A 17,078-nucleotide genomic window follows, 5' to 3' on the forward strand; every position below is an offset into this window, starting at 1 on the left:
TTTGGATGGGACTTTGATGATGAGTACAAAGTAGTATATTGTTAAATTTTAAATGTTTCCTAGGTTCCTTTTTTCCTTAGGTATATATATGGGGATAAATTCAATTTTGAAAACGTTTATGTGCTTAATAAGAGGACATATGGTTTGTCTTTCCTTCAAAACTATTTTCAGAATTTTAGCGTGGTAATTTTAAACAATGAGCAAATGAGAGAAGGCAGGAAGCAGGAATTCTGTGAGAAAGAGAGCGAGTGAAGGAGTGAACCGTGAAACACAGAAACATTTGATATATAGGTCACCAAGGCTGTATGTGGTTAATCTGGAATAGGAATGCAATCTCAGGTTGGAGAAGAATGAGTGTGGTGCTAAGATCATGCTTAATGACCTAATTTTCATGTATTGTAACAAGCTAAAAGATAAGGGTGGTAAGAGTTTCCCCTAGCGAAAAGGACAAGTTTAAGATTTAAATTTGCAAAATAGAGAGTAGAAATACTGATGAGAACATTGCTGCCATTCCTTTCTTACCTGATTCTAGTATAGAAATACCCTAATTCCTGTTAGGCAAGTGTGTAAACATTTTTGATGGCTGAGTAAGATTTTAATTAAACTAAAAATATTTAACATGAGTTACCTTTTAATACAGTTGTATATATGTGCTTGGCATATTAAATGTTTTATAATTACCTAATGTGAAACACATTGACAGTCTATAAGGAGGGGAAAAGGTACTGTTCTCTTTATAGACAAAGAGGCTAAAGAGAGATTAGGCAGTTTTTCCAAGGTCAGTTAGCTATTTGTGCAGCTGGGATTAGAACCTACTACAGGGCCTATGTTCTTAACCACCTTATGTGATGGTTAAGAAGATACCTATATGTGTCTTTGTTTGTTTTGCACTGAAGAAAGTATACAAAAGAAATGGCATATGTAATTCCATCTTTTAATCTAGGTGGATGGTATGGTGATAGATGTATGTATGTGAGGTAGTATATAGCTATTAAGAAGGCTGTGATCTCTTTGGAACAGAAGCGATTTGGCAACTTTCACAGAAGAGGTGGGGTTTCATTTAGTTGTTACTGGATTCTGATAAGCTTTGTTCAGTCGCTCAGTCATGTCCGACTCTTTGCAACTCCATGGACTGCAGCACACCAGACCTCCCTGTCCACCGTCTCATGCAGTTTGCACAAACTCATCTCCATTGAATCAGTGATGCCATCGAACCATCTAGTCCTCTGTCGTCCCTGTCTCCTCCTGCCTTCTATCTTTCCCAGCATCAGAGTCTCCTCCAGTGAATCAGCTCTTCACATCAGGTGGCCAAAGCATTGAAGCTTCAGCATCAGTCCTTCCAGTGAATATTCAGGACTGATTTCCTTTAGGATGGACTGGTTTGATCCCCTTGCAGTCCAAGGGACTCTCGAGAGTCTTCACCAGCACCACAGTTCAAAAGCATCAATTCCTCAGTGCTCAGCTGACAAACTTAGGAGAGGCTATAAGTGGTGAAAGCAAATGAAAGTTCATGTAAAAGTAACATCTTTTACATTGGATTGGAGGGTTTTATGAAGCAGTGAAAGCTTGATGCTAAATGTGCTGTCTTGAAAGCTAGACTGAGTTCAGAGCACATGTGGTACATGGTTGACAGTAGGAAGCAGTTAAGAGTTTTGACTGAGATGAAATGACATTTAAATTTGGCAGTAATACAGAGACAAATCTGAGATGCCAGTTAGGCCCTTGCGAATAGAATTGTGGAGGGTCTGAGTATCAGGTCTGTTGTATATGAAATTTTAAAAAGAAATGATATGGAAAATGAGCTGCTTAGATATTTAAATATAACTGTAATGAATTAATAAGAATTAATGTTCAAGTCAGACAAATACAGGCTTAAATCCTAGCTCTTAATATTTTGTATTCCTCAGTTTCCAGATTCTCTCAAATGAATATTGAGTGTCTCGTTGCCAACCCACAAGTTGTTAAATGTCTTAAGGAAGTTGTATGTGTGTTTTACTCGCTCAGTTCAGTTCAGTTGCTCAGTGGTGTCCGACTCTTTGCAACCCCATGCACTACAGCACACTAGGCCTCCCTGTCCATCACCAACTCCCAGAGGTTACTCAAACTCACGTCTATTGAGTCGGTGATGCTATCCAACCATCTCATCCTGTCATCCCCTTCTCCTCCTGCCTTTAATCTTTCCCAGCATCAGGATCTTTTCAAATGAGTCAGTTCTTCGCATCAGGTGGCCAAAGTATTAGAGTTTCAGCTTCAGCATCAGTCCTTCCAATGAACACCCAGGACTTATGTCCTTCAGGATGGACTGGTTGGATCTCCTTGCAGTCCAAGGGACTCTCAAGAATCTTCTCCAACACCACAGTTCAAAAGCATCAATTCTTCGGCACTCAGCTTTCTTTATGGTCCACATCCATACTTTATGGTCTCACATCCATACTTACCTACTGGAAAAACTATAACTTTGTCGAGACGGACCTTTGTTGGCAAAGTAATGTCTCTGCTCTTTAATATGCTATCTAGGTTGGTCATAATTTTTCCAAGGAGCAAGCATCTTTTAATTTCATGACTGCAGCCACCATCTGAAGTGATTTTGGAGCCCAAGGAAAAAAAATCTGTTTTCACTGTTTCCCCATCTATTTGCCATGAAGTGATGGGACCAGATGCCATGATCTTAGTTTTCTGAATGTTGAGTTTTAAGCTAACTTTTTCACTCTCCTTTCACTTTCATCAAGAGGTGTTCTTCTTTTTCTGCCATAAGTGTTGTGTCATTTGCATATCTGAAGTTATTGATATTTCTCCCAGCAGTCTTGATTGCAGCCTGTGCTTCATCCAGTCCAGCATTTCACATGATGTACTCTGCATATAAGTTAAATAAGCAGGGTGACAGTATACAGCCTTGACGTACTCCTTTCCCGATTTGGAACCAGTCTGTTGCTCCATGTCCAGTTTCAGCTGTTGCTTCTTGGCCTGTGTACAGATTTCTCAGGAGGCAGGTCAGGTGTGGTCTGGTATTCCCACCTCTCTAAGAATTTTCCACAGTTTGTTGTGATCCACACAATCAAAGGCTTTGGAATAGTCAATGAAGCAGAAATAGATATTCTTCTGGAATTCTCTTACTTTTTCGATGATCCAACGGATGTTGGAAGTTTGATCTCTGGTTCTTTCTGCCTTTTCTAAATCCAGCTTGAACATCTGGAAGTTCACAGTTCACGTACTGTTGAAGCCTAGCTTGGAGAATTTTGAGCATTACTTTGCTAGCATGTGAGATGAGTGCAATTGTGCAGTAGTTTGAACATTCTTTGGCATTGCCTTTCTTTGGGATTGTAATGAAACTGACCTTTTCCAATCCTGTGGCCACTGCTGAGTTTTCCAAATGTGCTGGCATATTGAGTGCAGCACATTCACAGCATCAACTTTTAGGATTTGAAATAGCTCAACTGGAATTCCATCACCTCCACTAGCTTTGTTTGTAGTGATGCTTCCTAAGGCCCACTTCGCATTCCAGGATGTCTGGCTCTAGGTCAGTGATCATAGCATCATGATTATCTGGGTCGTGAAGATCTCTTCTTTATAGTTCTTCTGTGTATTCTTGCCACCTCTTAGTATCTTCTGCTTCTAACAGGTCCATACCATTCCTGTTAGTCACTTAGTCATGTCCAAGTCTTTGTGACCCCTTGGACCATAGTCCACCAGGCTCCCCTGTCCATGATATTCTCCAGGCACGAATACTGGAGTGGGTTGCTGTTCCCTTCTCCAAATGTCACTGGTAATAGCTACTAAATGTGTACATATGCAGGCTGTTCAGGGAAGTTGAACATGCATATAAATATCAAGGTCATTTTCAGAGAAATTTTAATCTCTGTATTCTCTTTCAGAGAAACCTGTGTTCAGGTTTATATTTACCTTAATAAGGCCATCTTTGTATTTCTAAAAAATATTTAAAAAGTGATTCCCTGGTGTTCAGTCTGGGTTAGCAGTCAGTGCTCAAAAAAAGGAAAAAGAAAATTACAAAATCATTGATTTTAAAGTCAGTTTTGCTTCAAGTGACATTGTTTTTGAAGTTGTAAGTTCCAGGTGAAACCTGTAATACATAGCCCATTAAAATTTTTTATTAAAAATTATCTTTTTAATCAATGATTATTAAGTATTTTGAAATTTTTAGTTCTCATTCAGTTTATCACATAGCCAAAGTTTAAATATACTTTATCCTAACTGGTGGCAGGTGTCTTTAGTAAGCATTGTTAAATTAGATTTCAGAAGTACACGAATTATAAAACTGTCAGAATTCAAGGTTGTGCTAGACAAAAACAGTGTCAAGGTCGCTGTCTTTGTCGTGTGATATAGCTCCTTAGGCCCTTCCCATGTGTTAAAAATGATAAACACACAGGTCTTGACCAGCGTCCCCTCAAGCTCTAGCCCACTGTAGTGCAGAGAACAGGCACTTCTTCAGTATCTGTCAAAAATCCTGGGACTTACTGATCCTGTTTTGGGTCATGTGATCACCTCTGAACCAGTTATTGGTCAGAGACATCTAGTAAGGTAATTGGCCAGGCCTATATCTCTGAAGCCTCCTTTGAACCACATGGACGGAGAAGGAAAGTGCAAGGCAAGCAAATAGAAAAGGTATTTAGGGCTAGGTTTGTCCGCTTGTTTTTTTTCCTAAACAATGTTCATTTCTACTTGCTTTTGTTTCCCTGAGTGGAATTAACTTGAAAACCTAGAAAAGTTTTAAGTTTGGCTTCTGTGTATTCCAGTGGATTGTTTCTCCTTCCCTTACAGGCTTTTGAATGCTTATGATGAACATCAAACACTCCTAAAAGAGCAGGATTCTTTAAAAAGAAAAGCAGAAAACGGGTATGTAACTTCCTGCTGAATCAGGAAAGGAAGCTTAAAAAAACAGTTCATAGTGGAAATCCCTTTAAAAATAATTATTACCTTTATATTGTGGTAATTTACTTTTTTCATGATTTGAAATCATATAAAACAGTGTGACCAAGAACTTCAGCTTTATACAAAGGTGACATTCGTCCATTTGTTAAAGTACTTATCTATGGGAGTTCTGAAAGTTTCCATTTTTACCTTTTATTTAGATCAGAAGAACCAGAGGAAAAGAAAGCACACACAGAAGATACAACTTCATCATCTACACAGATGATTGATGGTGATTTGCAGGCAAATCAAGCTGCGTATAATTATAGTGCCTGGTATCAGGTAAGTTTACATAATTATAATTGATTTTTTTGGTTAATAGATGTTACTCGAAATTATATATATAAATTAGGGTAGTCTTTTTTTCCTTCTTTAGGGTAAAAAAAAACCTCTTTACTTTTGATCTGTGTGTAAATACATTGTCTTTTATGATTAAGACTTGGAATTTCAGCAGTGAACACATGCTTGTTTTCTTTAAATAGAAACCTGCCTTAATTAAATTTTTATATATGGAACCCAGTCAGAGCTCTTGTATGCTGATAGGTTTGCTTTTTCTTTTCAGTACAATTATCAGAATCCTTGGAATTATGGACAGTATTATCCTCCTCCTCCAACCTGATAAGAAAATCAAGTATCAGTTGGGAGTGTGTGAAAAGTATGAAATTATTTTTTTTTAATGAGGGATGTAAACATAGTACAAGCTTGTTGTATTTGATAACTTGTCTTCCCTGTTTTTGTGTAACATGATTTGTTTAGTAATAGGGGAAAATGTCACTTAGTAGCTTACCACAGATACTATTTCCTACCATTTATAAAATTTACTTTTTATTGGAGAACTATTTTTTTGATTTTTTTGCATTAAGTGGTCTAGAATTCTTTTGCAATGCATTTGCAACAGAGTTTTGTAGCCTTAAGGGTAGGAAAAAAAACTGACTGCAAATCATGTCAGTGTAGTACAAGATTCTGAAAACACATAAGGGCTGGTTATTAAGGATTTACCTCCTCTTTAAAAAAAATGGATTTTTAACCTTTGCTGACAAGATACTGTCTGTGTGTTTTGATTATACTTGTGAATTTGGATCTAACAGCAGAAACAATTCCTGTTAAAATATTGTCTTGGAATAGAGATAATAAATGAGGAAATGGAATCTTTGCATCCCTTTGAAAAAATGAAAATCATATCAAAACTATGTTGTTGCGGGAGACTGTATTTGGAATATTCATGTTAAACTTGTGAGCAAGCTTTCATTTTGATCAAACTGATCATCTTCATTTTTGTAATAAAACTGAAGACTCATCCAATAATTGTTACGGATTTATTCGGGGGGAAATCACTTAAAAATTTATATTCACCATGCTTAGTGGTTTGTTTTAATATTAAATTTATATTCACCATGATTCTGAAGTATACTTCTCTTGAATTCAGCTGTTATCTTCTTGACAGAATTTCTTAAGTTTTGTAGCTTTTTGCTTCTTCTCAGTCTCTATGCTTTTGCCTGACTTATACAGAAACATTTAAATATTTTAAGATGAGTGTCTCTGGCAAGGCTGTCCAGACAAATTTAGTGTTATTCCCTTGGTTTGGTGAACTCTTAGTACTGGTTAACCTAATCAGAACATTAATACATTTATACCACACAAATCAAGACATTTGGATACATTTTTATTGAGCCTTTTAGTTTACAACATGAGGTAAAAGGCAAATCAGTTCTCTTTAAGTGATATTTTACACAACTGTAGTAAAATATTTTAAAGTTCAAGGGTTTATAATGGATTACATTTCTTAAAAGTTGAGGGATCAAGTAAACATGTTCTAACTTGAATTTTCCAGTTGACTCTTATCTTAACAATAGTAACCAGCTCTAATTAGATAAGTTTCTTCACGGCCATGTTTTTTTTTTTTTTTTCACGGCCATGTTTTATTGTTGATGATTTCTTCACTATTTCAGTCAATATCCACTAATTCCACTTCAAAAATAAGTTTTGCGTTTGGTGGAATTCTGTTGAAGAAGTTAAGGTAAATTTGATAAAAGTTGTCTCTTTCCTCACTCCCAATAACCTTCGTCTAAAATTAGAATTTTAGATATTGGTAATTAACTGCACAGGGAGGGCTTTATAGTTGACTCAGGGGCTAGTACATACAAACCGAGAGGTTCCTAAAGCTATTTTTGAATGGAGGTCAAAACCTGACAATAGAGGTAGACTAGATAAATTGAGCTTGAACTAGGATCGATCTTCCTGTGTCACTAGGTACTCCCAGCTTAGCCACTACTTTATGAAGACTGCTACTCGGTACCTCCCATCCATCCCCAAAAAGTGATTTCAGTTTAGCTGGGTATATAAGTTATACTAGAGTTCATATGAGGTAGTCCCTGATAGTTGCTGTGAATTTTCAGATGTTGAGTTCGGGAAGAGTGATTTTCATCTAATTAATCTTGAGATACTTCACATGAGACTGTGGGAGCTGCAGCTGGCTGTGGGATTTTGATAGGTTGAGAAGGCTACTGTATTCCCAAGTAACTGTATTAATAACTGATAAGACTAAAAAGGACCTCCAATTCCCTCCTCCCCTAAACTTATTCTAACTGGTCTAACTTTTCCATTGGGAATGGAACCAACAACTAAACTACCTTCCCACTTAGCTACTGGGTTGTTCTGCTTGTAACAGATTGGAATCATGGCTCTTCTCTTTTATTAATGTTCACACTGATGTTGGACCATGGTCTCCTTCATTTCACAACTGGTAACCCCCAACATGTGTTCCATTGCTAAGCTTTGAGAACCCAGTTCAATTGCCTGAAATTATACAGTAGCATAAAATCACCATGAGTCATATTTGAATCCTACAATTTGCTACAGTTGTTTATATTGAGCATCTTACTCCTTGAAAATTTTCAAACATTAATAGTAGCTTTTCAAAGATAGAAACTTAAATCTCAGTTTAGGTCTTGAAAATTAAGAGCTTAAATAGGAAGGGGAAAAAGAGATTCTAGAATCCCTATAACAGTGGAAAACATTGTCTGTATTGGAGGTGTGTTGACACAAAAGCATATAAATACCAGAAGACTGGTCTGGACATGTTCTCTCTTCTAGAGGTTAATAACCTAGATAGCATCTTGCTGCCTTCAAGTGATCTTCAACTGTGTTTTCCTTTAATTACCAAGAAAAAAAGGATACTTGGCATCAGGCTGTCCTTTCTTTCCATAAGCCCATTCTGGTTCAATCTCCAGTCGAGCCTTTTCTCCTTTACTCATAGTCAAGAGTGCTTCATCCCACTACAGACGGGAACATCAAATTAAAACTAATGATACTTCACAAAAAAATACATGCAAAACCAGAAGAAAGGCAAGATTACATACAAAGCATTCTGTTACAGGACTTCATTATATCCTAAGGTAATGTCCTTGAGTGAGTCCCTAAATCTTTGTCCTTCATTGTCTCAATGGAAAAAAAATTTAAGGACATATTAAACAATTTTTTAGTATAAATACTTGAAGTCTTGAAAATGACATAATGTCATTTTGTACAAATTTGGATCTTAGGCCAAATTACCAAAAACAAATCAACATAGTGGAAGGATATAGAATGTATTCATTTATATACTCTGTTGAAATGTAACAATTATATAAGCTCAAATGATACAGATTTGTCACATACTTGAAGTTAAGAATTTAGTTGAACAGAACAAACTTACCAGTAAGCACATTAGTTATAGAAACAGAAAAATAGCTCAACTTGATATATCAACTTGGTATAATCAGGTAGTAGTAAAAAGTGATTTTCAACTAAACCTTTAGTTTCAAGATGTTTTACAATCTATTTTGGGCTCTGGATAAGATTGAATAGTATTTTAGGTCTTACCACAGTACAAAGAATAACACATTGAGGGTTCTCGTTAACTGCACTTAAATAGGCATTTTTGTTATTAATGTTTGTTCTGAATACAAAGAATTTAGAACAATAAGCAGGCCCTATGACAACCTGATTCAGTTGAGGATGATCAGATCTGCTTTTTCATCTCCTTTTGTACAAGGCAATGGTCAGTAGCTCAAGCCTAACTTTCCTTTTTCTCAGTTTCCTTCTGTTATCTCTCACACATAAGGGTGGGTAAAGGCATGCTTACATTGGAAAGATCTTTTTTGGTGTTTGAGCAAATTGTGAGAGGTGAGAAGGCTACAAGAAAAACTCAAAGGCTTCTGTCAGTACTTCAGTGGATCAGGTATTTTACCTTTCTGAGTCATGTATAAGTGGTACAATAGATATGTAACATTTTACAGGAATCATACAGACAAATTCAGAAAACCAAACTTACTTGTCAGTAATTCTGAAAATTACTTCACGGAAAAAAATAATAAAAGGGGTAAGCATGGAAGGAAATAATATTTGAGTTTCTATTATATTACATGCTTTAAGTTATACCCATTTAATGTTTTAACAACCTTGGGGTAGGCTGTACTGTATGAAACCCAGAGAACTTAACTTGTGCCAGATCAGTTAGCAGTGCTGGTGAAGTGAAAGTCACTCACTTGTGTCTGACTCTTTGTGACCCCATGGACTACCCAGTCCATGGAATTCTCCAGGCATGAAGATTGGAGTGGGTAGCCGTTCCATTCTCCAGGGGATCTTCCCAACCTAGGGATTGAACCCAGGTCTCCCACATTGCAGACGGATTCTTTACCGGCTGAGCCACCAGGGAAGCTCTTGATATGAAACTCCAAAGTTTGTTTTTATTGTATCCCCAAACCTAATTCATTATGTTATGCCACATGCAGCATGGGCCAGAATATATACTGGTTCATGGCCAGTTTTTACTTACCCCTCTGATAACTTTGCCTATCCCAACCTTAAAACTTAAAGGCTTGGCATTTTTCTTCTTCTTTGAACCTGTAAAACAGATTTTCCTTATAATTAATGATGAAATTAAGTTCCAATTGAAAAACACAGGGATTTAAGTCTTAAAATCGATTTTAGAACTTACCATGCTATGCATCTGAAAATAAAAATTCAGAAAGCCAAATAATTCATCAATAAAATTTTGGATGTAAAAATAATTATGGTCTAAAGGAGGGAGAGGGAAAGGACCTATATTACACCATTAAAATAACACTATTCTGCCTTTTACATTAGAATACAAATGCCTGAATTTGGGGCATTAATAAAGATTAGACTAAGCTTTGTTTTTTGCTTTGCAGTGACCAAAAGGTCTTTATTTACATGCAGCCAACACGTAGTGAAGTGAAAACCTCCTACTAGTGTTAATAAATTACAAATGCAAAAGACTTCTGGAAAAAATGACAGCCAAAAAAAAGGTACTGCCAACACAAGTGTTTTGCATGTCTTACAGCCAAAATGATAAGATTACATTTAGACTTACTCGTTTGAATATTAGTATCAAAAACAGTCCCATCTTGTAGTGTTCCTGTATACCAGCAGTGAACAACATCTCCCTTTTTGGGAAAGTTGGTTTTATCTCCTTTTTTAAGAACAGATTTTGTATATTTTGGTGGACCCTAGAAACAAAAAACACAGTTGTTAACTCATGTCCTTTTTTCAGAAGGAGGACAAAGAGAATACTTAACACGGCCAGCTGTGACCTAAGTCCAGTCAGAGTTTCACAGATTGGGTAACAAACTATTTTGCCTCTGATTGACCTCTCAAGTTAAAAAATTCACTCTCTCATTTTAAGTCTGTGATGAGAATATTAGTAACTGTTGTTCAGTTGCAGAGTCATGCCCAACTCTGCAACCCCATGCACTGCAGCATACCAAGCTTCCCTGTTCCTCACTATCTCCCAGAGTTTGCTCAAACTCATGTCCCTTGAGTCAATGATGCCATCCAACCTCATTCTCTGTTACCCCATAACTAGCATATTGTAATTTCAAACTTGCAGCTTCTCTGGGAACCAGTGTTCTTTTGATAAGATTAATTATGCATCAAACAATAAAATGAACCAGTTATTCCCAAGGTCAGAAATATTACAGGGACGTCACTGGCAGTCCAGTGTTTAAAACTCCATGCTTCCACTGCAGGGGGCATGGATTCAATCCCTGGGTCAGGAAAATCCCCTGCAGAAGGAAGTGGTAACCCACTCCAGTATTCTTGCCTGGGATAAACCCGTAGACAGAGCAGCCTGGCAGGCTACAGTGCATGGGGTTGCAAAGAGGCAGACATGACTTAGCAACTAAACAACAACAACAAAGAGCTTTTAGACAAGGTTCTTTGCATTAAGATAAATAAAAGGTAGAGAGAAATATAGGTATCATGAGCTACGGGAACTTCTGACTTACACAAACAGTAATATCTGGGATGGTAAAAACTCCGGAGAAAGTGATGAGCCCATGACCTGGGCCTTGAAGGGGACACAGAACTGACAAGACAGAAGAAATTGAGAGAAGAAATACACTAAGCAAGAAATAAAAGTATGGACAGTTTACTGACAATGAGCAGACATTTGTGACTCAAGAATATTTCTAAAGTAGTAGTAATTATGGAGCTGGGCAGGGGCCAGACACTGGAAGGTTCTGTAGGCCAGAGATGCAATCCAATAGAAATAAGAGTCACAAATGTAATCTTAAGTTGTCTAGTTGCCACATTAATATTTCAACATGTAATCAAAATATTGAAATATTTCACATTCTTTTTAAAAAATCATACTAAGCTTTGAAATTTCATATTTTATACTGAAGGCACACTTCAATTCAGAGTGGCTACAAAGTGCCCAGCAGCCATATGTGGTTAATGACTACTCTGGACAATGCAGTTCTAGACAGTATAGAATTACTGAAGGTTCTTAAGCAGGGTGAAGTTTGCAAAATATTTTAGAAAGCTTATTACTAGAATAGCTGTTTGGGGCTGAATGATGAAGAAAGAGACTGAAGGCAGATTGGTGACTTTTTCCACACTCCAGGTCTAAGGCCTTAGAATGCCTGAGAATCAAAAAGGAATGGATGAAAATTTGCAAGAGATGTTTGAGAGCCTTAGATCTGAGGGAGACAGGAGAAGGAAAAGAAAACCAATTCAGAGAGCTTTTAAGCTGGGAAGACGAGAACAGTTACAACTATTAGTATGTATGTTGATATTTTGGTAAAAGAGAACAAAGGGGTATATAATAAAGGAATAAAGACAGATTTGAGAATTTGTGTGAAAATGTCAAGAAGTTCACATCGGCAATGGATAGGGGATTGAGCAAGGGACAGTATAAAAGTTGCTGAGTAGCAATGAAACTAGAAAACATGCTTAGCTGATTTTAAGAATTTATACAAAGCCAGTAAAAAGTTTTATAATTCTGTTTTTCACAAAGCTTGCTCTGCAGTCCCCAAGTGTGAAGAGAGAAAGCAGACAGCAGGGACCAGCACAATGCTGGCCCAGAGGTTACGGAACCCAGGCATCAGGAAGACAATGAGAGTACATGAAAAAGAGGGCTCATGCTGACCAATTAAATGAAATGAAAAGAGGTCTTGAAGAAAAGGATATAATTTAGGACTCTCACAAGATCTCTCTAAATTGTCTCCAACCCTTACAACTTTTCCTTTTAACTCAATCCCTTGATATATTATCTGCCACCTCATACCTCCCTTACTCTAATTTTCTGGAAGATAATCTACGTTGCGAATTACTTTGGTAACCCTTCTAGTAATTATTACACTTCTTTTTACCTTAGTAGCTGCAAAAATTTTGCCCAGTATATAAAACATTTATCAAATTATTGTCACTGATACAAACACTGCTAGGAATGAATGAGCTTAGTTACTAGCAAGATATTATCAAAAGTGGCAAGATAATAATTTAGCTCTACTGAAGCTTTTCTAAGAGCTGTCCTTAGCTCTAGAAAGGCTGTCCATTTGCAAAAATAGCTTTATCTGGTTCTTCCAACCTTGTTACCAAAATGTAAAACCTGGGTTGGGAAAGATGAGGCAGATAAACCCACATCCTGCAGTGAGGCTCGAATTAATTACTTCCATTGCCAAGGACATCATGTACATTAGAAAAAGGCTAAAAATAATCAAAAGGAAGTTTCTTTCACTCAGTCCAACTTGGCTATAGAATAGGATCTTAAAATAGCTCTGAAAGCTCAGAACTTCTGGCCAGACACAGAGGCAATGTAAAATACAAAGTTAGAGGTATTTCACAGAAAAGGCTTACTAACTGTAAACCATTGGTTCTTAGGGTTTTTTTCTTACTGAGTACACCAAAGGGAGAAAACACATTCCAAATCAGTGTTTGGCTCACTGAAAGTGGCCATACTCAGCCCCATCTTATTATGAGAAACCAGTGCTGTAAAGCAAATACTTTTTCTCATTCACCTGAGAAATAAAGTAAGAATACATTATATACAAACCTCATCCAGAGTCTCTTCAGACTTGGTTTCTTTGGGTTTATCTTCATTAAGCTTCACATTTTTCACCTGCTCAGACACTTTACTTATACTTTCAGTACCCTTGAAACGCTGTAAGGAAAATGATCTGGTGTTTATCAGATTCATTCTGGCTAAAAACAAAACTCTTACAGTAAGCATTTTAATCAACAAATTATGTATCTCAAACTATCTCACAAAATAAATTCTGAAATGAGACCCATAACCTTTAGAAAGACCAACTCAAACTCAGAGATATGAATACAATTCAATTAATTCTTTAATTTGTGTGTGTGTGTGTGTGTGTGTGAAAGGTGGTCATTTCATAGTTAACACATATCAGGAAGAATTTCTTGAAATCTGCTTTTTTAAAGGCTCAGCCTAGATCTAACCAAGACTTTAAATTAATTAATGAAAGGCAGCTGATTTTACATTTATAACTTTTCAGCATCCTTAAGGATTTGCTGACTTAATTTAAGCTTCCAGGGAATTATTTTTAAAAAATCTGTTCTCATTCAAAATATCAAAACATCCCACCATATGGCAGATTAGCCATGCTAAATTTGACAGTCCATTTATGATTATAGTTAAGAAAAAGTGCAAGTGGAAAAACATCAACATAATCTGCAAGTAAATGCATTTAAAACTTCTTCTGGGAATAAAATATCTAAAGTGATATTGATAATATAATGTAATAGTACTCACCTTACTTTCGAAAAGATGGTTATAGGCTGTAACCAAATGGTCCTTGTTAGCGGTCTTGGCCACATTTTTAATGTTTCCTAGTAATTTATGTTCTGCAAGAAACTGTAAAGAAAAAATTTTGGTTAGTCAAAATAATTTCCCTCATGTAAGAGAGGGTGTAAAACTAGAAAATGAATTTTTATGTTAGCAATTATCAAGCAAGTATGTTTTCAATCATACTACTAATGATAAATGAAACATTTTATTTTATGCTCTGTGTGCATGTGTTAGTCCCTCGCTCCATCATGCCCAACTGTCTGCAACCCCATGGACTGTAGCATGCCAGACTCTTCCATCCATGGAATTCTTCAGGCAAGGATACTAGAGTGGATTGTCATTACCCTTCTCGAGGGGATCTTCCCAACTCAGGGATCAAACCCATGTCTACTGCATTTCAAGTGGATTCTTTACCATCTGAGCTATCAGGGAAGCCCAAAGATAAATGAAACATTATATTTACACTCTACTTCATAACAAAAACAAGATTTAAGGAAGGTTAAAAAAAAAAATACTATGTACATATGAGCACACTTTTTAACAGCAAGCACATTTTGGTAACTGAGCAAAGCTACTCCCAGCAGGATGTTACTTGGCCCCTGCCCTGGGAGCTTCCAGTCATGTTGGGTTTAGCTATCTTGACATACATGTAACCCAGTCTTGGCATACCCAAAAGCACTGTTAACACAACGCTGGATACATAGTGTTTGAGTGTATAGGCTGTGGTGTCAGACCATTTAGGTTAAAATCCTAGCTGTTTGATTTTAGACAAGGGATTAAGCTGTCTCAAGGCTGTTTCTACATCATGTTGAAAGATCAATAACAGCATCCTTTGTCAGAGGCTTCTTGTAAAGATAAATGTAGCAATCCATTTTCAGTCACACAGAATAACTCAATACATATTACCTATTTGACTTATAATGTATTTAATCTAACAGAATTCCATTTCTCTCAAATATAAGACTGAGTTGTCAGATGAACACCAAAATACCACTACTGAAATATCATCAAATTCATGTACCTTCATCTTGAAATCGTGTATTTTATCTACTCTATTATTTCAGTGAAATATGAACTGGCTTGAGAAAATAATTCCACTGAAATGGTATCATAGTATAAAATGGTATCTCTGAGGCATGTTCTTTTCATTTCACCCTTGTTTCCCCAGACAGTATAGTTCTTGCTGTACATGTTGTAAAGTATTTGCAGATGTCAGGATTATCAATCAGGAGTATGAAGCAAGAGGGAGAGTAACTCGGTCAATACCTCTCCTTCAAAAACCTGCAAAATTATAAACTACAAGCTTCTCAAAAGAGCCCAGATGCAATTTTTCTAAACGAAGTTTAGAAATTAAGTTAAAAATGGTTGGGATACTACATTTAGACTGGCTTTCATCTTCCCCATGTGGGAGACGCTGAGGGCACACAAATTTGTAAAGTCGTTCAGCAATTTAAGATGTCTCTGCTAAGCCGTTTCAGTCCTTTCGGACTCTTTCCAACCCTATGGACTGTAGCCCGCCAGGCTCCTCTGTCCATGGGAATTCTTCAGGCAAGAATACTGGAGTGGGTTGCCATTTATTCCTTCAGGGCATCTTCCTGATTCAGGGATCGAGAACCCGCGTCTCTTAGGTCTCCTGCATTGAAAGGCGAGTTCTAATTTAAGATATGAATGATATTAATTTCCGAAGGAAAAAAAGCCGTCTGACAAAAATAACTTTTGACTACAGAGGATGGTTAAAATGGAGACTGTGCTGAAAAATGCGGGGCGTAAAAGTGTGAACAATGTCAAATAGATTTCTTAGTTTATAAACAATAGGAGACCACTGCACACAAAATACGCAATAACTCCCCTAAACATAAGAGTGAAAAGGTCATTTGAAGGGTCGATATTTTAAGTTAATCCGCAAACTACACGTTGTAAAAAAAAAAAAAAATTACACGTCTTAGTGTTCAGTGTTCGGGAATCGATGAGAAAGGCAAATCGCAATCCGAAATCTTTTCCCTAGTAATATACACTCCCCTCCAGGGATCTCAACCAAGCCTTCAGTCCTCGGGCTCCCATCTCAACCCCCAATATCTCCTGGGTTCCTTCTCTTTCACGGCCTCCACCCTCACTCAAGGATGTCAATGAGGTTCTAAATCTCCGATTGCTCCGTGCCCCAAAAGATAAAGCTGCTCCACTCGCCCAAGCAGGGCCGGCCTGAGGGGCGGGAGCGCGTCTCGGGAGCGCACGCGGGGCCGCTTCGGCCTTCAGGCCGCGGGCCGCTGGAGAGCGAGGGCGGGGGCACTGAGGAATACGGAATGTATGGGCATCTACGGGGGGGTGAAGTGTCCCTCAGCCGCACCAGCCCGGCCGCCCCGCCAACTCCGGTACCGAATCTGAGCCGTGATCCTGCAGAAACTTGATAATGTCCTTCTTGGGGAGCTGCTCGCTGCGCAGCTGCTCCACGGTCCAGGCCCGCTGCGGAACGGCCGCCGCCATCTTCCCCCGCTGCCTCCGCTTTACTGAGCCGGCCCGCCTGGCTTCGGCATCGCCCCGCCCCAGGGGCGTGGCGCGAGCGCCACTCGGAGCTCGACGGGGCGGGGTCACCGCGATACCTCACAGGATTGGGGCCAGTTTTGAGTGACATCAACGCTGTGCTCTGCGGGCCTCTTTGTTGAGTCCGGGGTAAAACCCGCTGAGGTGGCCCCGAAGACTGACTCCGCAGAAAAGCGCGAGGTATCATCTGTTCATAGTTGGGACCCTTGTGAGGCGACCACCGCCGGTGGTAGCGATTGTTTACCACCCATTACCCACACTTGTATATTATCGACAAGCTGCTGTGCATTTAAAGTCGATAATCTGTTTGAAAAAAACAACAGTATTCAGTCGTCTAATATTATTTTACCTAGTTCTACCCTAAAAATTCACACCTGAATAGGCTCAGTCCTTGTCCATCAGAACAACGTATATCCTACCACTTCCCTTTTAAAACTCACACAAATGAAACTAGAATAGCAGCCTGTTCCCTTTCCCTTCCCAAATGCAAACACACGATAAACAGTTTGTCTAAAAGCAA

The 17,078-nt window shown here is 38.0% G+C and overlaps 2 protein-coding genes across 7 annotated transcripts in view; one reads left to right on the plus strand and one right to left on the minus strand.

Moving 5' to 3' along the window:
• Positions 1-6,228, plus strand: part of PRPF39 (pre-mRNA processing factor 39) — a 35,300-nt gene extending 29,072 nt beyond the window's left edge. For all 6 annotated transcript variants that reach the window (XM_043922100.1, XM_043922101.1, XM_043922103.1 and 3 more), the window contains 3 exons: positions 4,777-4,851; positions 5,088-5,208; positions 5,489-6,228. In XM_043922100.1, coding sequence (XP_043778035.1) covers positions 4,777-4,851; positions 5,088-5,208; positions 5,489-5,545 — 253 coding nt within the window. In that variant the 3' untranslated portion in view covers positions 5,546-6,228. The remainder of the gene's footprint in view (positions 1-4,776; positions 4,852-5,087; positions 5,209-5,488) is intronic.
• A 623-nt stretch (positions 6,229-6,851) lies between these two features.
• On the minus strand, positions 6,852-16,538 carry FKBP3 (FKBP prolyl isomerase 3). The gene is made up of 7 exons (XM_043922108.1): positions 16,394-16,538; positions 13,985-14,086; positions 13,265-13,372; positions 10,301-10,436; positions 9,743-9,810; positions 8,104-8,201; positions 6,852-6,926 (listed from the first exon to the last, which is right to left on the minus strand). The coding sequence occupies exons 1-7, from the start codon at positions 16,499-16,501 to the stop codon at positions 6,872-6,874; spliced, it is 675 nt and encodes a 224-aa protein (XP_043778043.1). The 5' UTR covers positions 16,502-16,538; the 3' UTR covers positions 6,852-6,871.
• Positions 16,539-17,078: the final 540 nt, after the last annotated feature.

Source organism: Cervus elaphus, chromosome 13 (assembly GCF_910594005.1).
Source record: "Cervus elaphus chromosome 13, mCerEla1.1, whole genome shotgun sequence".
Taxonomy (NCBI): Eukaryota; Metazoa; Chordata; class Mammalia; order Artiodactyla; family Cervidae; genus Cervus; species Cervus elaphus.

Coding starts and splice junctions, on each gene's coding strand:
- FKBP3 (XM_043922108.1), bottom strand. CDS start 16,501: ATGGCGGCGGCCGTTCCGCAGCGGGCCTGGACCGTGGAGCAGCTGCGC. Junction 9,811..10,300: donor TGATACTAATATTCAAACGA/GTAAGTCTAAAT, acceptor TCTGTTTTACAG/GTTCAAAGAAGAAGAAAAAT. Junction 8,202..9,742: donor TAGGCAAAGTTATCAGAGGG/GTAAGTAAAAAC, acceptor TCCCGTCTGTAG/TGGGATGAAGCACTCTTGAC.